This window comes from Stegostoma tigrinum, chromosome 3 (assembly GCF_030684315.1).
Source record: "Stegostoma tigrinum isolate sSteTig4 chromosome 3, sSteTig4.hap1, whole genome shotgun sequence".
In the NCBI taxonomy this organism is placed as follows: domain Eukaryota; kingdom Metazoa; phylum Chordata; class Chondrichthyes; order Orectolobiformes; family Stegostomatidae; genus Stegostoma; species Stegostoma tigrinum.
In genome coordinates, this window is record NC_081356.1 from 107,599,527 (window position 1) to 107,623,084 (window position 23,558).

Genomic DNA, 23,558 nt, shown 5'->3' on the forward strand with positions numbered 1-23,558 from the left:
TTTAATATGGTGTTCACTTGTTCTCAATTGAACCACAAGAAACATCCTTTCCATGTCCACCTTGTCAACTGTTCATGATGTTATACACTTCAATTGTTATTCCACAATATTAAATTCTAGTGAAAACAAGCCCAGCCTGTCCAACCTATTTTCATTATTCATTCCACATGTTATCACTCCAGTAAATCTATGAACCACCTCTATTTATACCCTCCCTTACATGTTGGGACAAAACTGCACAAAGTCCTCCGATGTGGTCTCACCAATGCCTGGTGTAAAAGAATGTTATGCTTCAGTTCTGTTCAATTTTTCTTGTAATAAATTACTCAAGACCTAAGGAATTTATATTTCGATTGCCCATATTCAAACATAGCGGCAGGATAATAGATAGTTTTGTATGTGTGACATTAGAGCTTTCTTTTCATTAATATTACATTCTACTTTTGTTCCAGATCAATGTCCATTAATTTACCTTAACTGAATTATGCACAGTGAAAGATTTCAGCATGCAATGTCAACAGGAATGTGCACTTTGATGCAGTCATCACTGGACAGCCAAAGAGGAGCTTGATTTGTCCCGTTTCCAGCCAAGAACAATAAGCCCCAAGCACCACAACGTTGGTTTGAGATCAGTGAACTTCAAACAGGCATTTAATCTGGGATCTTCTGATTTCAGGGCTCAGGACCATATCAGGCAGTGTACTTATTCCTTAGTGTGCTACAGCAGAGGCTGAACTTTAAAACTTAGGAGACTAATACCTGGGTTGCCTTAAGAGGAGAGGTTAGACAGGTTAGGCTTGTATTTACTGAAGTTCAAGGGACAGCTTGATTGAAACAAGATCTGAGGGGTCTTCACAAGCTAAACCTAGACAGGATCCTTCCTTTTAAGGGAGAATCCAGAACTAGGGGTCATTGTTTACAATCAGAGTTGCCCATTTAAAATAAAGAAGCAGCAAACTGCTCTCTTCTAGAGGGTTGTCTCTCTTTGGAACCATATTAATGAAAAGGTGGCAGAAGTAGAATCTTTGAATATTTTTCAAGGGAGAGGTATCTAGATTTTTGTAGAGCAAAGGGGTGAAAGCCATCAGGAGTGGGCTGGAACATCAATTTCAATTTACAGCTGGATTATTAAATGATGGAGCTGGCTTAAAGGGGCTGTATTCCTACTCCCAGTTTGTATGTAAAATTCAAACTGAACTTCCATCATATTCATCTAGGAATTGACATAAAGAAAAATGTTCTGATTGCAGAACCATCATAATATAGGCCAGAAAATGCAACCATTTTATATTAGTACATTAAAAGTAGGCTTAGTATCAATTTACAACTGCACTGACAACTCTATAATCACCTTTTCCTTTAGTTAAGGATCAAACACAATTGTTCCAAAGTTAGAAATGGTATTTTTATTCAGAACCAGAGATTTCAGAAAAAAGAAATACGACACAAGGAATATTGTCACACTTTATGGAGGTTCATCAGGCAGCGTATGAATTAGTCATCAGAATAAGGGAAGCACAAGATGGCTGCTGACAAATCTGTGCTGCTACCCAAAGCAAATGCTGAATTCAAATTCAAACACAGCCAGAGAAAATTTAACCAGGCTTTGCAAGAATTAATTTTCAATTGGCTGACAAATCATCCTCTGGCAAGATTGACAAAAGTAGAAAAATAATTTCAATTCAAGATGCACTTAACACAGTTAGTACTTTGATGCAGCTTAATTTTCTGAACTACCTTAAATTTGTAATTAACAAGCCCAGGTATTTATTTTGTACTTTTTTGCTGCACAACACTAAAACCGAAGTAAATATTTAGGAATGACCCTGTCTGACACGTGCCCACCTTCAAATGAGTTCTTTAACCTTTTCCAATTACTGAAGCTACAGCCTGGTTTTAAAAACTGCACACTGTCTTACTTGGGGAAGTGCATATGAATTTCATACTTTAAACCACCAGCTTTTCAAGGGAGATCAAGTAAATATATTTGGTGAGCAATGTGAAAATGGCAGTCAGTCACCATCTAAAAAGATATCCTCAGAAACCTGGTTGACAGGAATGAAAATCAGCCATCTCAACAAACAGCATACACAGGACAATCTGCATCTCTGACATTACAAAACAACCATCTGCTTGCAAAGGCAGTGACGAGATATTCACTTTTTTCACAAATAAATATTTATACTGCATGTGATCAGTAGACTTCATAACTAATCCAATTGATTCAGCCTGGCAGTCAGTTACAAGTTGTCAACATGTTTCACCCAGTAATCCTGTGCTTGTAACATCTTATGCCTTCCTAAAGTAAATATTCTACAGTTCAGTGTCTATGTTACTGATATATATGCATATTGTATTCCTACAGCAGTTATATAAGCAGCTGTCTGCAGTGAAGTGGAGAATATGTTCTCTAGAAATGCAATATTACTACAATTGTGGAATTGCTAGATGAATTGTGTGTGAATCACCAGTGAAATATAGCACATTCACATTGCACCCAGTAAATACTGCTGAATCTGTTCCCATAAATGTTGCTGCCAAATTGGGTATGACAAAGCATTAAACAAATGAGGGAGAAAAAAGGAACAAAGATGGAGAAGCTATTAAAATTGGAGAATATGTAGGAAGATATCACTTTAGAAGTGTTAGAACAAATGACAAGCAGTTAAGAATCACAACTAGGAAATGAAGAGGAGGATGAACAAAAAATGTATATTAAAGATACACAAAAATAACTATAAGCAAAGGTCTGTGCATTATTTTTGAATGAGGCAAGCTTATCTTTTGGTTAAAGTAAGAGATGAATTCCTCTGGAAATGGTGCAGATCACAGACTGGGTATTAGAATATATACACAGGAAAATGTTAAATGTCTAAGATGAGCAGATCATAAAATTAAAAGGTAAAACACAGAGCAGTCTTCACAGTTGAAAAAGGTAAAAATACTAATTAAAAACGGTTTGTTCAACTTGTTTTCTTTTGCAAGTCATTTCAGCAGATATAACAACTTGACTGAATATCAGACAACCACCCTTGGCATTTCTGAATAAATGTGACTTGTTAATGAAGCAGGCTTTGTTAGCAGATTTTCCTTGGTAAACAAAGATGGTTCAATTATCATGTCAGAAATGTTCTTGGAGCTGGATGTTTTTGTGCAGCAGCCTTAATAATCCTCCAGATTTTTAAATCCAATAAAATCAAATGAGTGCGAAAAGCCATCATCCCATTAAAGTCAAAAGACATGCCATCTCATCTACAGAGAAACAGACCATTTCCATGTCTAGGCTGAAGAGCTGTCTGCACTGGGGATAGTACTATTCTATTTGATTTATGATATAATAGTGTGACAAATGATGACAAAAATAAACTTTTACTGCAGTGAACTGCTCCTTTATTTATGAAATTTTGCCAAGTACTGAAATCTTTTATCTGCAAGTTGTACACGAAGTGGAAACGAGTGATTATGGTGCAGTAATAGTAATACAGTGATGGAGGCAGAGTCCGCTGTAAATGGATTGAGGTAAAATAGCTACCGCACCATGATAAATGTGAACTGCGCTTTGCTGACAGATGATCTAACAGGTGTTCATAACAACTATATAAGAGGATTTATTTATGACTGGCCACAGCCACAGTACTGTAAATCAACTGAAGCAGCTGTACACCAGCAAACACAAATCCCCAATGTAACAACTACACAAGAACAAGGGGAAAAATACTGTTTGGAATCCTAATCATTAAATAATTACTGCACAGAGATAGACATCAAATCCAGTTGCAGCACTCAGTGCCCCAGAATTAAGTTCTGAGATGGAATCTGTTTACCCATTTGGAAATTTAATAAGCTCACTTTTGTATTTTACTTCTAAAGCAAGTGAAGTAGGAAGAAAATAAACAGCATTACAAGCATCTCCAAGTACTATAAGCAACTATTCTCTGCAGACTAACAATAGTAATTGGAAAATTGGCACATAATCAAGATAAAGATACAAGCAGGCTGTTCCATAAGCAGCCGTTTCCCCCTTTTACTCTGAACCGGAAAAAGGTCAACAGGATTTTACATTATTTCCCCAATTTACACTAAAATAAGATTATAATGCATTAACAAACTGTAGTTTCCCCAATATTCTTAAGTAATTCTGCTTTGGTCTCCAAGAAATTATAATTTGCAATCATCCAGAAAGATGTAAACAGCATGTCTATTAAACTTGAAGTTCTAAACAATTGGGAAAGTATTTGTAAAATGTCATTTTTTGCAGTGCTTTGCAACTTGTTACCGTGTGGAAGCACAGATTCTGTTCTACTCAAAGCCATCACTAATTTTCAGTCCTTAGGAAAGCCATGATTCACAACCATTACAAAAATGGGTGAGAAAGGAAATTATTTTATCTGTTTCTTTTAGCCCTGCATCACTTCGTGGTTGTGACTCCTTTCTGAGCTAGTGCAAAGTTGCTCGTAAGCCTGCCACTAGGAGGTGTACTAGAATAATGCGAAGCAAGTTCCCTAATGGAGGTGGTTGAATCAGAGGTAAAATGTGCTCCCCCTCCAAATGCTGAAGTGCAGATGTGTAAACAGATCACAAGAATGAGAAAATCCTTAAAATGCACAGGCTGCCAGTTAATGTTTGAATATGGCAGAATGGTGGGGTCATGTTTGAATATGGCAGAATGGTGGGGTCATGTTTGAATATGGCAGAATGGTGGGGTCATGTTTGAATGAATCTTGATAATTAGTCACACCCAAATAATTAATTTATCATCTCTTTTCATTTACTGATCAATTTTGCTAGATTTCAAAGAACTGCTTTAATTTCAGATATCCAATGTTCAGTTTTCTTTATACAATCCCAGAACTGAATGCATCATATTTGATTAAGCTTATGTAAATAGGCTTAACAAAATACTGAGATCAGGGTTCTAAAACATTAATAAGCTAAAATGGCACTGACATATCATAAGAGAAAGCAGCAAACAGGTGAAACTTTTTTTGGCAAAAGATATATTTCTTTGGGTGAATTTTATTCTTAATTTTGGACCACTGCAAGAGACTCCATTTAGGGGAGGGAATAGCACAAGAAAATATTATGCACTATTGTCTTCATCATTTAATAGAGAAGTCTTTTCAAGAGTTCTACAATAAACTCACCACTGGACTATATGGCCTGACATTGATTATTTTGCAACCATGGATCCTTACTTCTCAAATTAATTTCTTGGAAACTATACAAAAAGCTATAGCGGCTAAAAATGCTAAGGTTAGTGGTTCCACACATTCCTGAGGAAAGCTGATGAAAGTGTAAATGCTATAAATGTTAACTTATGTTTAATGTTTGCTCATTCAAAGGAAAAAAAAACCCTCAACACCATACCAAAACAAGATTTGCTGATCTTTTAATCCAGCCACACAATGTTTAATTTGTTACTTGGGGCTGTGCTGCTTTAGTAGCAAGAGAAAGAAAAGGATTGTGCTAAATTATATAATGAATTTCAAAGCAGATTTTAACAAGATTGTAACTGTGTGGTTTACACACTGCTGCCAGATGGAGGGGAATCTATTATAAATGAAAGGCAACAGCAGTGGCTGACTAGCACAATGTTTGCCAGACACTTGCTTGCAGATATATCCTGGTCAGTCTTGAGACAGCACAGACTTCAGCTCCCGCAGCAGCACTGAGCCAATCACAGACTTTTCAGTGTTTATCCTCAGCTGCATTGTTGATCCTTCCTTCACTTCTATTGTGATGAGTACCAAAGATCCACTGTTCACAGTTTTGGCTGCAAACCTGAAAAAACACAAAAAAAAAATCAAGATTTTGTAAATATAAGGCATGCTCATTAAATTAAACCCCCCAACCCCAACAATACATAATGGCAAATACTGAACAGATTTTGCAAGGTGGATTACATTGCACACTGCCAGAGAACAGTGAAATATTCTCTATTCACGTATGGACTAGACAACCCAAGTTTATCAAAGAAGAATCTTAACTGAGGTAAATTCTATTTCAACTATTTGAGGAATCCGTATGTTCAGCACATAGTTAAAATGTCATGATATTACAGATCAGCAGTGCCACAAATGATCATTTATGTTTCTGAGCAATAAAGTTTCAAAACTTGTATCATTGAACTATTTATTGCACAAATTGCCTGGCTCGTCCCCATACCAAAATAGTACACTTCAAAAGTCCTTCATTCACTGTAGAACACTATGAAATGCCAGGTGGTTGTGAAAGATGCAAGTATTTCTTCATAATTTGTTTTAACTCCATACCAAATTAGAGTTGATGGTTGGGCCATTGTAAAAACACAGAATCTTAGATTGCTACACTGCAGGAGGTGACAATTCCACCCAATGTGATCAAACTGGCTCTCTGAGCATTTGATTTTAGTGCCAATCTCCTGCCTTTTCCTTGCAACTGTGTTTCTGTTTAAACAATTAGCAATCATCCAATGCCCTCCACGATTGCCTCAATTGAACCTGCCACTACTCTGTTTCCAGGCAGTACATTCCTGGAAACTACAGCATAAATTCATGGCTTCAACACTCTCCCCATTATCATTAGCTTGTAGATTTTATATTTTAAAACAATCTTCAATCGGCCACACATTGGCCATGCAAATGTTTCAAAATGATATTGCACCTCCTCAGTTATACGCTACTATTCTGTTTAAAAATGCACATTGTATAGTGGGGAGTGTAAGTACACCTTGCAGGCGGCTTTTCACGTTGAATGCTTCTTTCTACTGTAACTTGAGATTTCTTCTGGACTGTATATTTAATGATTCAAAGCCACCTCTGTATTGTTAACCATTCCAGTTTTTAATAATACATTGCAATCTACTACATCAATTTAATACATTGTTGAAGATAATATTACTAGTTATCGTCTTCTGGGTAGTGAGCACGGCTGCTTTTTCATATCTTACACTTAACTGTAGACCTTTTACAGGAAAGACATTGTTAAACTTGAAAGGGTTCAGAAAAGATGTACAAGGACGTTGCCAGGACAGTACGGTTTGAGTTATAGGGAGAGGACGAACAGGCTGGGACTCTTCTCCCTGGAGCATTGGAGGCTGCAGATGACTTTACAGAGGTTTCTAAAATCATCAGGGACATGGATAGGGTGAATAGTCAAGGTGTTTTCCGAGGGTAGGGAGTCCAAAACTAGACGGCATAGGTTTAAGGTGAGACAGGAAAGACTTCTTTGAACAAAAATGGACCTGAGGGGTAACATTTTCACACAGGTGGTGTGTGTATAGAACGACTGCTAGATGAAGTTGTGAACTCGGGTGCAATTACAACATTTAATAGACATCTGGATGGGTAAAAAAGATAACAAGGTGTAGAGCTGGATGAGCACAGCAGGCCAAGCAGTATCTTTGGAGCAGGAAAAGTGACGTTTTGGGCCTAGACCCTTCATTTCTAATGAAGGGTCTAGGCCCGAAACGTCAGCTTTTGTGCTCCTAAGATGCTGCTTGGCCTGCTGTGCTCATCCAGCTCTACACCTTGTTATCTCGGATTCTCCAGCATCTGCAGTTCGTGTTATCTCTGGATGGGCAAAAGACTAGGAAGGGTTTAGAAGGATATGGGCCAAATGCTGGGAAATGGGACTAAATCAGATTTGGATGTCTGGCTGTGGCTGACAAAAGGTCTGTTTCCATGTTGTAAAACTCTATAACGCGATGACTTTTTTTCCCTTTCTGGTGAGGAGAGTGTTGGGATTCAGGTAGGTAATGCAGTGTCTTTAAAGATCAAAAGCCCTAAAGTAAGACAGTTTTCTGCATTCTTTATTTAAGCATTCTCTAACACTGTATGAGAATAAACAAACAAATTAGGAGGAGATGCACCATTCAGCCCCTTGAGCCTACACCACAATTCAATTAGATCATAGCTGATCTTATTGTAATCTCAAATTTTCTTTCATTGGAGGCAGAACAAAGAACATAGAACAGTGCAGCACAGTACAGTACAGGCCCTTCAGCCCACGACGTTGTGCTGAACTTTTACCCTAATCCTGAGGTCTATCTAACCTCCATCCCTACCTTATACTAGCATCCATATGCCTATCTAATAACCGCTTAAAGGCCCATAACGAGGCCAACTCCATTACCCTCTCCAGCAATGCATTCCATCCCTTACCACTCTCGGAGTAAAGAACCTACCTCCAATGGCTCCCCAATATCTACCTCCACTCACTTTAAAACTATGTCCCTTTGTAATTGCTACCTCCACCCTAGGAAAAAGTCTCTGGCTGTCTACTCTATCTATACCTCTGATCATTTTGGACACCTCTATCAAGTCACCTCTCATCATTCAGAAGAAAAAACCCTAGGTTTCTCAACCTTTTCTCGTAAGACCTTCCCTCTATTCTAGGCAACTTCCTGGTAAATCTCCTCTGAAACATTTCCAATGTTTCCACATCTTTTTTGTAATTACGTGACCAGAACTGGATACAATACTCCAGATGCGGCCGAACCAGGCTTTTGTATAGCTGGAACATAACTTCCTGGCTCTTGAACTCAATCCCTCTATTAATGAAAGCTAACACACCATACGCCTTCTTAACAACTCTACCCACGTGGGTGGCAGCTTTCAGGGAACTGTGGACATGAACCCAGAGATACCTCTGCTTCTCCACACTGCCAAGAATCTTTCCATTAACCCTGTATTCCACTTTCAAGTTTGTCCTACCAATGTTTGATTTTCAGTTCAGAGAAGGTTCACTAAGATGATCCCTGATATGGAGCAATTGTCTTACGAGCAAAGGCCAAACAGTACGGGACTCTATTCACTGGAATTCAGAAGAATGAGGGGTGATCTATTTAAAGACACTGGAGTCTTCAGGAGCTTGACAATGTAAACTCTGACAGGATGTTACCTCTCATGTTGGAGGGGAGGGGAGGACCAGGGGCACCATCTCAGAATAAAGTGGCACTAATTTAAGATTGAGATGAGGAAAAATTTAATCTGAGATTGAGAGCCTTTGCAAGTCCTTGCCGCAGAGAGCTGTTGGGACAAAGTCGTTGTATATATTTAAGGCCGAGATAGACAGTTTCTTGATCAGTAGAGGAATCAAAGGCTATAGGGAAAAGGCAGAAGAATGCAATTTAGAATTATCAGATCAACTATGATCACATTGAATAGCAGAGCAGACCCAATGGGCTAAACAGACTATTTATGCTCCTAGGTATTACAGGAGGAGGAGTAATATTGAACGAGGAAGATTAACTATGTTTCACCCTCCACAGATGCTGCCAGACCAGAGTTGTTTCTTTTATTTCAGATCTCCAACATCTGTGTTGTGCTTTTATTTCAGCTGTCAGATAATACGTTGAAAATGCAATTGTGACCTTTCTTTTTGTTTAAGACATGGTTTTAAAAAAAAGACCAATTGTAAATAATACATAACAAAGTGTGGGGCTGGATGAACACAGCAGACCAAGCAGCTTCTTAGGAGCACAAAAGCTGACGTTTCGGGCCTAGACCTAGCAGACAAGGGAGGCGCAGTTGTAGTATGGCACACTGACCTTTACATTGCTGAGGCCAGACGCCAACTTTCCGACACCTTCTCCTACCGCCCCCTTGATCATGACCCCACCCCCGAGCACCAAACCATCATCTCCCAAACCATCCATGGCCTCATCACCTCAGGTGTTCTCCCACCCACTGCCTCCAACCTCACTGTTCCCGCACCGCCCGCTTCTATCTCCTTTGCAAAATCCACAAACCCACCTGCCCTGGTCAACCTATTGTCTCCGCCTGCTCCTGCCCCTCTGATCCCAATTGTAAATAATCATTTCTAATGCAAGAAACATTGTTGAGGTCTACAAAGTATAGGATTTAAATGATGAAACTTACATATTCAATGAATAGAAATGTGTATTGGTTTGTAACTTCAATATAATTTTTAATATCTTGTTCAACTTCCCAGTTACCAACTGAATTTGCCCATTTGTGTTACAACATGACTGAACACATTTTAACCAGAATAAGTCTTTAAATTTTGCAATGTAAGCTTTACTATGATTCCAGCTTCAAGATGTGTTTCATGAATACTGTTAGTACTAATAAAAAAAATTTTAAATTCCACAAAGAAGCATTTCTCCAAGAAACGTGCCATTAATGTTATGTTTACAACTGTTGGGTTGCTCTTCAGATTTCCATTTATTTATTTATTGCAACACAAGTGCAAGAATGTTGCATATATCTGAAGCTTGTTTTGTATATCTAAAACATGTTTGTATGTGGCACATACCAAGACTGATACAAAGCTGTTAAGAAGCTGTGATATCAACTTTTCAGAGCTAGTCGGTTCTTTTGTGAGCTGTTGGATCAGTGTTTACCGGCTTTTTGTTGCTTTAATAGGATCTCCTCTAGGCATTGGAAATGACAACAGCAAAATTGATGGTTAAATTCCAATTTGGTGCCTCATCCTTTGTTTGCTTTGTGTGCTTCCTTGCATGACTGCTGAGGGAATATCTGGCTGGTCAATGAGCATTGCCATATACCCTGTGTAGAACCCTGCTTGCGGTTGTTCCTAAAATTTGTTAGCATAGTTCATTTTATTGAATTTTCTTAGCTTCACCAATATACAGATCCAAATTCAGCCAGAATTAGAGCCTTAGTGTTTGTTCTAGGATGTTTTATTAAAACTACAAATTCTGAGACACAGATTAAAACAGGCAAATTTGCAAACTAGTCTGTTCACTTGCAAACTCTAAACAGAATGATGATCTAAAATCTGCCGACTGCTGAGATGGAAGCTTGGTTTTAATTTCAGCATGGAGAAATGCAATGAGTACAGAACACCTTTATAGTTTGGAAAAAATACAATGATACAAGACCTCGGGTTTAACAGGAGATGGAGCAATACATCTAAAACGTGATGAGTTTTTCATGTGCATAGTAAGCACATGGTTTTCCTACAACCAATCACACTAGCTTTACGCTTTGGTATATGGAGGACGTCCAAAATGAAGAAATTAGGTTCCGGCACAGCATCCCATTTTTCATTCAATACTTTGAACGTAATGGAAAGATGCATTTCATTCTAATATAAACAATTTAGTATGAAGGCCATTTCAATATTGAATGTGATGTCACATGCAAGGCCGAGACGGGGCCTTGTCATCAACACAGGCTAAAGAATTCTTACAAAGCCAATAGTTGTATTACAATAAAACCTAACTATTAGGAACATCTGTTTTTGTTGGGGATGGGGAAGATATCCACTTCCCCCTTTACATCTGTCTTTTGCTATTTCTCAAGTTATATAAATACTTATGAGTACAGTATTTTTAGAAAAACAACTTAAGCCCTTCAATTATCTCTATCATCCTTAAGGATAATTGCTAAATGCCAGACTTTCCAATAAACTTGAGAAAAACATCATAACTTGTAAAAATCACTATTGTGCTGAATTAGACAATCTCAACTGCAATATAAAAGTGTTGGAAATACTTGTCAGGTACGGCATAATATGCAACTGTAACATAAGTGCAAACGTAACGTACCTTTGATTAATCCAAGAGGGGAACAGAAATTTAGATGGGGCTCTGGAAACCTAGCTGCTAACTTGTAATTTTCTACTGAAAGTAACTGCTATGCATGTAAAAATCAAGAACTGGGGATTCTGTAAATGAGGGACAAAAACAGATGCTGCCAGATCTGCTGAGCTTTTCCAGCAACTTCTGTTTTTGTTCCTGATTTACAGCACCCACAGTTCTTTTGGTTTTTTTTTAAGTATTTTACTCACTGCACCACATCTCTTCGAGGCATGCTCACCTTGAAGAAGTTCTGCTCCTCTCTCCGAGGGGATTTCCATTCCAATCTTTCTTCTTGTCCATCAACATTAATTTCACTGTTATGCCTGGCGTTTGACCAGATATTTGCTAAAACTCATTTCCACATTACATGTCACATTCCTCAGTGACAGCCTCTGGGTCAAACTCACCCCACCTGGATTCCAACTGAAATTTCATCCCGGTGCATTGAATCCACCCAGGATCAGCGGTATCTCCGTGATGTTCAACATTCCACAGATAGCTGCTCTCGCTGCATCCTGAGATCCACACTCAGTGCCATACAGTGTCACATGTACATTCTCGACCTCTCTCTCCAACAGCATCGCATCACACTGGCAGAGGGCTGTAACACTCCACAATTCCACTTCATTCTCTAGCTCATTCGCCAGGCTAATCAGAAACTTTTTCCCTTTTCCTTTCAGGTATCAAGGCCCTCAAGATGCAACAACTCAGATACCCACAGCCCCCTGGAAGCTTCTTTCCCTCCCCTTTTCCCCGACTCCATCACCTCCCCCAACCCTGCTACCTGTCAGTATTTGCTAACCCACCAAACCTGCCGCTCTCCACCGCTGAACCTATGCTGGCAAACCCGCTGAGCTTTTCCAGCAACTTCTGTTTTTGTTATGCATGCGTGATGGGACTAGGATCAAGATTAGGATCTAGTGCCATTCATTGTTCAGGCTTACACACGAGGCATGACTGTCTAGGCAAGAAACTGTCTACACCTATCTAGCACAAATCAGAGAGCGCAGAGCTGGACGGAGAGCAGAAAGAAATTCACGACATAATCATTGTGAATGCTGAATAACGATTAAAATACGTTCAGTGTACGGCAGAAAAAATGTCAATGTTGACAAATGAATTTCCATTAATTCTACATTATAGGCAAAGGTACACTAAGTCTTCGAATCCACATGCAAGCTAGGGTAAAGGATTCCAAACATCAACTGCAATATTTAAAAAGTGCAGTTAACTTCTTTTATGTAGAAGTACTATCCTTGTGCAATGTTTAGACTTCTGGCTTAAAGCAGCTCTACAGCCTAGAACTCGAACTACAGCTCTGCTAACTAATATTGCAAGGACAGTAGGGATCCTATTCTAAATTCCAACCAACAATAAGTGTGAAACAACAGTAGGATGGCTACAACAAACAACACATAAAACAAACTAGAAAACATAGCAACTTTCAATGAATGTAACCTATTGCTGAGGGACTTTAAAAGGGAAGCTCAGTTCCTATGCAAACTGTTCTGCCAGAACCAATTGATTGGAAAAGTGAAGCGGAAATCATCAATATCTTTTGAATAGGAAGTAGTGGGTGTGGCCAGGACCCTGAGGTGGGCAGTCAGCATCACCGAAGGGAGTGGCCATACTGAGAACTGCAAGATCAAAGTTTTTTTTTGAAACAAATAACATTTTTGCAATAAAATTCAGCATCACGAAGAGGAGTAGGCTTGATGACAGGCAATCAGAGAGGAACACTGTGGGTTTGGTGAAAGAACAGCTAAGCGTTTTTAAATTTTAAGGATTAATTTTGTATAAAATCTAAGATTGCTTACCTGAAATTTAGCACTTTAAAGTTACTGTTTTAAGTCATTTAACTTCTAGGGGAAAAAGTCAGAATATCAGGGAGCCCTATTCTGAGCTGCTTGGCTGAGTTAGGAAGAATTGAGAGTGGCATCACAGGGAAGTTTTCAGTTGGTTGTTCAACAGCTGCTGTTAGGGTCTGGGTTTCAAATCCAATAACTTTAAAAAAACTTAAATGTTTTAACTAGAAGAGGGAAATAAAGAATTTATAGGCATGGGAACAGAGCTGACTTTATCAATAAGAGTGAAGAATCTCTACTTTCATTATAGGAACACTGGAACATGAATAGTTCATTCAACTCCCTTGAGTTTACATTGATAGTTTAGACTTACAAGAAACTTCAACAATTTTTCTAATTGGCTTAAATGCATAAAACAACATTTTAACAGCCCCCTGTGCTGCACAGCTTGCAATATGTGGGAAGTCTATGACAATCCCAGCAGTGTGGAAGACTACATGTGCAAGAAGTGCCACCAATCTGACCAGCTGAGGTGGGGCTGAGTGTTATGTAGATAGCATGTTTTTAGAGGTGATTACATTAGGGAGGTACAGTCAGGGAAGGCATGGGTGATTGCCAGTCAGAAGAAGGGAGGCAGGTGGTCAGGAAAGCCTTAGAGTGCAGCTCTCACAAGAACTGCTTTCTATAATCGGTAAAGGGTGACAGAAATGGTTCCTCTAGGGAACGTAGATACAACCCAGCTGTACAAGTAGGCAGGAGAAAAAGGGAGCACAATATTGGTTAGGAGGCTCAATAGTGAGCGGTACAGGCCAACCTTTCTTCAGGATGGTGTGCTGCCTCTCCGAGGCCAGGGTCAAGGATGTTACAGAACAGCTGCACAGCATTCTGAAGGATCAGAGGTCACAACTCACACTGATACAAACAAACTGGGTAGCAGGAGGGATGAGAATAAATGAATAGAGTAGATGGATGCATGGCTGAAGAGTTGGTGCAGGAGGTTTAGATTCCTGGATCACTGGGCTCATTTTTGGCCGAAGTGGGATCTATCAGGTCCAATGGGTTGCACCTAAGCTAGACGAGGTTCAACATCCTCGTGGGGATTTTAGTAAAGCTGTTGGAGGCAATTCAAACCAATTTGGCAAGAGGATGCGATACAGAACCAAGGTATGTTAGGGGGTGATGCACAGAGGGAGGAGCAGCATTGGTAAATCAATATTCCAGAGTCAGGAGCAGAACATACCTGACACGCTTGAGTTTTTTTTAAAAAGGTAGTGACTAGGTGCATAAATGAGGATAAAGCAGTTGATGTAGACTCCAGGGACTTCAATAAGGCTTTTAACAGGGTGTCGTATAACAGACAGATCAAGAAAGTAAAAGCCCTTAGGGCAATTTGGCAAATTGGATCCAAAACGAGCTTACTGCAGGAAGCAGAGGGTGACAGGCAAAGCTTGTTTGTGATTAGAAGCCACGTCCAGTGGCACATTGTAGGGTTCAGTGCTGATTCTTTTGTATACAGATACACAATACAAATAACAAATACAAATTTTATCAGTAAGTTTGCAGATAATGTGAGAATAGATGGAATGGTAAATAGCGAGGACAAAAGCTTTAGACTACAAGATGATATAAATGGGCTGGTCAGATGGACAGATCTGCGGCAATTACTATTTAATCCAGAAAAGTGAATAGATGCATTTTTAGGAGGACTAACATGACAAGGGAGTATACGATGAATGGTAGGACCTTAGGAAGTATAGATGTTCAGGAGGACCTTGATGTGCATCTCCATAGATCTTTGAAAGCAATAGAGTAGGTGGAGAGAGTGGGTAAGGTAGCATAGTTGCCTTTATTAGTCAAGGCTTTGAACACAAGAGCAAGGAAGGTAGGATGTTAGATAACGAAAAGTGTGAAGCTGGATGAACACAGCAGGCCAAGCAGCATCTCAGGAGCACAAAGCATTAGCCAGTCACAGTTGGAGTACTGTGCACTGTTCTGTTCACTGCACTATAGGAAGAATGTAATTGTATTGGAGAAGAGATTCACCAGGATGTTGCCAGGACTGGAGCGTTTTAACTATGGAAAGAAACCAGATAGACTGGGATAACACAGCAGGCCAAACAGCATCAGAGGAGCAGGAAAGTTGATGTTTCGGGTCGGGACCCCACGATGATGTTGCCTGGCCTGCTGCGTTCCTCCAGCTCCACACTGTTATCTCTGACTTGAGCATCGGCAGTTCTTACAACTACTAGCTCAGCTGGGGTTCTTTTCCTTGATGCAGAGAAGGCTAAGGCATGGCATAATTGAAGTTTACAAAATTATATGGTAACAGGTAGAAAAAAGCTTTTCAATAACCAGGGGACATAAAGTAATGGGCAAGAGGTCAAGAGGGGATTTAAGGAAAATACTTTTCATCCATAGGGTGGTGAGTATCTGAAAATTCCTGCCACAAAGGGTGATACAGGTAAGAATCATCACAACACTTAGAACTATGAAGCTTGGCCTGCTGTGTTTCTCCAGCTTCACACTGTGTTATCCCAGTCTATCTGGTTTCTTTCCATACCAAAAAGACTCCAGTCCTGGCAACATCCTGGTGAATCTCTTCTCTAATACAATTTCACCCCAGAGTCTGGAACGCCAAAGTACACAAAGCAGCTGGCCAAATTTTGGGCAATAGGAATAGATTAGCCGGGTGCTTGATTGCCAGTGTGGTTACAATAGGCTGAAGGGCCTCTTTCTGTGACATGAAGCTTAAACTAAAGCTGCATATGTCTGCCTGTTTGCCCAGACACCCTCCTGACCCCTCCTTTTCAAACTTATTGCCCGTTTTGTGTGGACACGTTACATGTCATATTTTCTCATCTTCCCTGGTTTGACTGGTACTAAAACTTGCTTTCACTCAAGAAAACCTTGGAATTGGTTCTCCTTTACTTTGACCTGGTTAATGATGGTCAAAGTATGATAGCTACGTGTTAACAAAGAAAAAATACTTGTTGTAACTGGCTGAGTCGGGGTTAAAGAGAAAAGAAAAGCTTATCACCCCTTCCTCACCTGGTCATAACAGCAACAGTGGACAGGAGTTGACCTTCAGAGGTAAGGTGTGACCAGTGATTCTGCTCTTGACATCAAGGCAGCATTTGACAGTGTGCCATTAGTAAGCATTCTGAAAACTGGAAGGAATGAGAAGTGGGGCAAAATTTTCCAATAGTTCAAGTCATAATGCACGAGGGGTGACAATTAAGATTGTTGGAGCCCAATCTGCTCGCTCCCGAACATTGATTAAAAAAGTCCCCTGAGGAACGCCTGCAGCAATCTGTAGGGATATTATTACACACCTCTGGAGCAGGTGGCACTTGAACCCAGGCTTCCTGGCTCAGAGGTAAGGACATTACCACTTAACATAACAGCCCTAGTTCCTCAGGGGATGTTCTTGGCTCAACCATTTTCAGCTGCTTCATCCATGACCATCTCCCCATCACAAAAGTCTGGGATCCCGTTAAGCAGAAACTGAAGTGGACTAGTCAGATAAATACTATGAACAAGTGATCATACATTAAACAAAGCAGCAATGACTCATTAAAACCTGTTGACCATCTATAAGGCATAAGCTAAGGTTAAAATTGCTGTAGTCCTACCGGACCCTAGGGTTGATCACTGATTAGTCAAAGTTGACTGGTGGTGGCTTAACCCAAGGGTGAGCACGCCTTAGGCAAGGGGTAAGGTGAGTTGAGGAGGACAGGCCCTTCATGGTAACCTCAACCAGTGTGGGAACTGAACTCATGCTGTTGGCATCACAAATCCAGTGTCCAGCCAACTAAGTTAACTGACACTCAAGACAGAAGCAGGTCCAGTTCCAGCCCATCCAACCTTTCCTCATATCTGCATTTTTCCAGTTCTAGCATCATCCTTGTAAATCTCCACTTCTAGCTGAAGTGAATGCAAATGAGTTTCAGCCTAGTCTTATAATGCTGGGCTCTTCCATCATTGAGAATGGGGATACTTGTGCAGTTGTCTCCTTTTGTTGGTTATTTGATTATCCATCAGTCATGGCTGGGTGTGGCAGGATAGTAGGGCTCAAACTGATCATTGGTTGTCGTATCACTTAGTCCAGTCTACTGTCTGGGACATGTCGTCCTGTGTTGTACCATATCAGGTTGGCACCTCATTCTTAGGAATGCCTGGTCTTGCTCCTGGCCCATCCTCCTGCACACTTCATCAAACCAGAATTAAGCCCCTACTCGATGGCACACAAGTTTACAGCTCAGAAAAATGGCACTTTGGCCCAGAGTTCGCACCGGTCAAAACCAAACACCAAATTAATCTATTTCCATTTTGGTCCATTGTATTGAATTCACTTGTGATGCGAAGACATACCAGATTCCCAACACCCTCTGGGTGTAAAGATTTTCCCTGGCATTCACCTCCTGCATATCATCTTGAATTTAGGCCTCCAGTCACTGATCCCTGCAGAAAGGGAAGAAGTTTCAGAGGATTTTTATTTGTAATGCTGACTGACAACAATTGCTGAACTAAATGGCATAAAGACTACACAAGGCCATTTCAGCCAGCTGAAAATGTGGAAGTTCTTTTAAGAAGTGCTTTGGTATCACATTATTCCTCATCTGGAGCAGGAACAGGTAAAGCTGTAGTTACCATAAAGAAAAACTTTATTTTGGGTCTAATCCTGCACAATGGAATTCCAAGACACTAGAAATCAACTAATTACATAGAATTAAAAGCTGAACTGTCATCTTCAGCATTGCAATTGACTGAAAAGCTATTTTAGCCACAATAAACTTCTGTCAATCCTGCTAATTCTTCCTACAAAGCAAGTCACCAGGGAGAGAAATGAAAGGCCAGCATAGTACCAACAGCCGCCTATCCTCCATGTCCAGAGAATCTCCTTTTGTTGTTAGTGCAAAACAAAAAGTTGTCGCACATGGCTCTTTTGAAAACACTAACAAATGTAGAGCAGTCCCTGACCTGAAGTGACCCCACTCTGCAGGCCGATCTCATTTTCCTCTTTCTGAATGACACGTGTCTGAATCAGAGCCATCTGCCTCAATTTGCACAACATCTTTAGCCACAATAGGTCCCAGTTAGCCCTGACAACAGCTCACAATGCTCCAACATAAAACACTACTGAGCTGACAGCACGCCATCGGCTATTCAACAGCAAACCAACTGGTCAGTGTCTCACGTCTGACAATTAATGCAGGCCTTCAGCAGAGCTTGTGGGAGTCCACTGGGAGCTGCTTAATTATCATCACCACAAGAGAGGGAGTTTATCAGCAGATAATCAAAAACTTTCTCTTCAGACATAATTAGAATATTAGCCACTTAAGCAGGAAACATTCTTTTAAAATGAACCGCTATTTTCTTTTGGATTTTTTCCTAGCAATTTGGTGTCCTATCAAACCGGGCACTTTTAAAAACTAAACCTTATTATGCAAAAGAAATATTTACCAAAATAATCAAGTGTTCTGAAGGTGTCTTTATAGCTTGATTACATTCTAAAAAGAGGAAATTTCCATAGCTGTTGCTATTTGTTAGATCCTTTAATTGGATTTTAAAAGGTGAGTCACTTGTTATGAATTACATTAAACACCAATAAACCAGATCTAAACCCACTCAATATCCTGCACAAGATCCCATTACCATGCTCAACAACCACTACAATTTTATTTTACCTACTGAAGAAGCAACTAAAACCATGCAATGAACTTGTAATGGCTCAGAAGATGACATTCAATGCTGATCTTTTTTATTCAATTAAAAAGTTATTTTTATTGCAGCCTAAAGCTATATTTTCTTTCGAGAACAACATGATTTGACACATCCATTAGGAATAACAGATCAACAGTCTAATGCCTGCTCTATGGCCATGAAGTTTGTTACAAACACAACGTGTAGCCAAGTATGATGTGAACATTTCATAGTTGTTCACGTTTCACCAACTCATTTGGTCCCCACTCCTTTTAAATTGTTTTCATTACTAACATATAAGAGACAGAGGGAATGACGATGATTTTAGAAATATGATTGACTAGAGTACAATGCAAAGCTCAATAATAATACCAGACAATGCAATCACTGCACAACTTCTGGACTGAACTAACTCTGAATCATTGTTCCACTGATGCTCTCCTGGTCTGCCTTTCTTGAAGCTCTTACCTTACCTTAACAATCTTAATGCACGTTGACCACACAATTCTATTGCACCCTCACCCAATGTAAATAAACAGTTATTATTTTGTTCATTCATAGGCTGTGGGCTTCACTGGCTAAGCCTAATCCCTTGGCCCTTTGCTAATAGGATACTATGACAGTTGACAGTAGGTACATGGTCACCAGTAGACCATGTTTTTATTAGATTATTCATCTGCCATGGTGGCATTTGAACCCTTGTACCCAGAAGCGGGGATCTGGATTGTTCATCCAGTGGCATTACCACTGTGCTACAGCCTCCCTCCAGCTTAAGCGCTGTTAACCAAATTGAAACTGAACACAATGTGTGGATGGCTCAGATGTCCACTCCATTGGCAAACGTTGCATTCGTCCTATTCTGCCCAAACGTTTGGATGACTACCAATTTCTACTGAATTAGGGACAGTTGTCTATAGTAGACCTGTGATAAGAAGCAACTGGATTGAGACTCAGCAAACTAATTTTACAGGAGGCCCCTTACATCCAAATCTAAAGTTTTGCCTCATCAGTCTAGGTTTGGTTTAAAGGAGAGCCACCATGCAATTTTTGGATTTGTTTTTTCAAATACAATTGGAACAATATAATTTGCAAGAAACCATAATAATTACTGGCCTATATTTTGAATTGAAACATCCTGTACAATGTACACTATCAACCAGTCATGCCTAGTAAATACAAAATAGAGCATTTTTCAACCTGATTTATTTGCAGAGGTCCTTTCCAATAAGCCTTTTTTCTTGGTGATGGCATGCTAATTATAGGATTTGGCTCAGGGCAATTGCTTTCCAAACCTTTATTTAGACTTGTTTAAACAACTCAATCCAAGTACTACTTGTCCCAAAGCACTGTAATATTTCTATTGCGCCGCTGCGAGGATCACGAGAAGTGGACAAAGTGTTACAGCACCGAGCATAAAAAACATACATATTAAACATTATAACATTCAAAATTTGAGGTTAACACCACCAAAAAGGCAACACTTTTTCATCTGTCTCATCCAGTCCCATTCAGCTCTCTCACTGTTGCCCTCAGATCCTCCAATTTGGCAAGGTGGTCAAAACTCAGTGGCAGTTACGATCAGCTCAGAGCGTGCTGTACAGCATGCCATTTGACAGACTAATTCAGTACTAAAACACACTAGATAAGACAAAGTCCAAACCTTTTGTTCCTTACCCAAGTGAAAAAAGACCAAGAACTATTTAAATTGAAGGTTTTTAAAAACAAGATGTCCTTCTTACCCAAAAAGTTAAAGATTTATATTAGCTTGCTGAGCAAGACATAAAGGATCCATCAAATGAATCTGACAATCACAAACACAGCATTTATAAAAACTCAATATATCACAAGGTTGACCATTCACCATGAAGTGCTTGATCTCATATTCAACCTCAGTAAAGTTATGCCTGATGATAATAGCAAAACATATATTCCCTATTTATTTTACAATAGTAATGTTAATAAATTTTATTAGCCTCTTCTTTAAAATGAATTCATGTCTATTGAAACATACAGGAACTAATCATTTTTAAAAATAAGTTAATTAATAGTTCACAAAACAAAATAGCTTTTTAGCAATTACATTAAGCAGTGACAAGATTTTTGCCTGAATCCGCATGGTTTCTGCTTTTCCTCTGCTTCTCCTCTCTCCCAATCTATTCTTTGTTGAATATACTCAGTTTTATATTTGTTGGTTACCAGCAGCTGTGACAATGGCCCTCACAGGGTAACATGTTTTTTGACACAAATCCTTCAATTACTGATTGCTGAAGCAGACACAATCCTATTAGCAAGAAAGATGATCGCAGGATGCGTTGCCCTGCCCTAGTTGTACAAAAATAATTAGTCCAAAGTTGACAAATGTTGAATGAAATCATACAAAAGCTACAAACAGGCCAAGACCAATTTGATGAGAAAGGAGGGAGCCTGCGGAAATTTAGGATCAGGCTGTCAGTCATAGCTTTAATTAATCTTAGCTCTAATCAATGCTAAGATGACTTCAGTGAAAACTGAAGACTTAAAATTACAGTATAAATATGTTTTTAAAAAAGGTTATGTAGAGAGGTCTGCAATGTCAAAAGCCGCATAATTTACTCATCTAATGCTATTCAAACAAATATATAAATTTTGTGAACCAAAGTGAATTAAGCCAAAATTTCTAAAACTGAAGTTTTCAAATATGGAAGTTTAAGTTGGAGGAAGAATAGTTTTAACTCTAAATAGTTCCTTATTTTGCTGCAAGAAATATGGACTTGGCAAAGTATGATTTGTTGATTTTAGCAAATATGCAAACATGACGGCACAGCATCAAAAATAATTTTAATAAACTGCCAGCAGAACATTGCTGTATCTGGAAACTCTCATTCTTCCAGTTCCAATATGTAGCCAAATTCTGCACTGGATTCTAAAGCTAACCTGATCCCATCCAGTGCATTCAACACAAATAGAAGCAGTGTTGCCCCCTAATGGTTTAGGTTTGTACATCATTCCATGTTTCAGTAATGTGATGGAATTTCAGTGTTGTTCCGAGCTCAAGACTAACACCTATTAGCAGGCAGGCAGTCAGTCATGGTATTATCAATCACAATTTTAAAAGTGCACAACATGACTACACACGGGGCAATTAATCTAAGCTCACCCATAACTTTCAACCACTTTACCTTTTTATTACATTTCCACATTTTATATAGAAGCAATTATCCCATTTTGGAATTAGAAGCTGCTACTTTGAAGCTACTGAATAAAAATCAGCCAACTAAACTATTAATGCTTTAAAAGGTGATAGGCGAACAGTTTCCTGTCTCAATTGTTTCATTATTGATAGGAAGTAAATTTGATAACTGGTACAGTTTGATCTTACTTTTACAGAGCAGTAGAAATAATAACACTGCACCAAATTTGATTGTTTGGGTTCACATCAGCCATATTAATTGAAGTACAAAGATTCAGACTAAACAGTCTTCTAAATAGGTGATTTACGGCACTTTATATATAATCAGCCTGTCCTTTATATACAGGTGCTACCTTTCAGGTGACAGGAAGCTGTAATAATATTAAGAATAAAGTAGTTTAGACACAAGAAATCCAGGAGGGATTCTAAAACAAGCTCTGACTGGAATTCCTTAATTGTTGCAGTGCTGAACTCATTAGCTACGCTGCAATAGGCTTACACTTTATCAAGTCGTAATAAAATTAGATGGGAGTTTAAGGAGAAGCACTCATCAAACTTAACCTGCACAATTTGTTTTGTCGTAGTTTAACCTTTTCATTCTTCAGATTTGCAGCAGTTTCCACATGAATTGACAGGCAGTTTTAAAGGTTTCCCAGATTCTGTCCTAACTACTTCTAGAGAGTTGTACTGCACCCAGTAGCAATTTAATGAGACCAGGCAAGATCCCAAAGCTGACAACTGGCAAACTTAGACATTTTACTGCTTTGGTAACTTGATGGAATTAGAGTGATTAAATTTAAATGAAACCCCAAATCTCTTCAACACAAGTCTGCATATCTATTTCTAATTTCTCACAGATGTGAAACTGGTCAATCAGGAGTATAGTCTTAATTTTTTTTTAAAACTTTGCTTTCATTGACCACCTTTGCTGAATGAAGCATTTCCTCGAGATTAATATTTCAGCACCCAGGACAAAGCAATTAAATCAACTACTTTTAGATAAAATTCCATGCTTATGAAAATTAAATATACATGGTCTACAAACCAAACACATTTTGTCACTGGTGAAGTAGGCAGAGAACATATAATCTCAAAAGACAGTTGTTAAAAGAACATTGGAGCCAATTCTGAGTTTTAAGTTTATTTACAGAGCGAAACACTAGTATTTACCTCCTAAATCAACCTGAGATAATTTCAGTAATTGTTTCTATGTTCCTGCTTGAGAGAGAATATGTTGTCTCCACCTGCCCCTCAACTCCAAGGTGGTCAGTTGACCTCATATCTATGCTCAACATTGTGCCCTGCCACAATGGCAAAAGATCTGTACAAACAG

General features: G+C 39.1%; 1 protein-coding gene across 3 annotated transcripts in view; it reads right to left on the reverse strand.

Annotated features, from left to right (window-relative positions):
* Positions 1–728: 728 nt before the first annotated feature.
* ap3b1a (adaptor related protein complex 3 subunit beta 1a) overlaps positions 729–23,558 on the reverse strand; it is a 308,383-nt gene continuing 285,553 nt past the window's right edge. The window contains exons 27-28 of one of the 3 annotated variants that reach the window (XR_007247173.2): positions 17,725–17,814; positions 5,667–5,781 (exon numbers count right to left, since the gene is read on the reverse strand). Coding sequence is in view for 2 of the 3 variants with exons in the window: in XM_048527277.2 (XP_048383234.1) it covers positions 5,628–5,781 (154 nt within the window). In the remaining variant the exon portion in view is untranslated. Of the gene's footprint in view, positions 5,782–17,724; positions 17,815–23,558 lie in introns of all 3 variants that reach the window. The other 2 variants (XM_048527277.2, XM_048527276.2) reach the window with 2 other exon arrangements.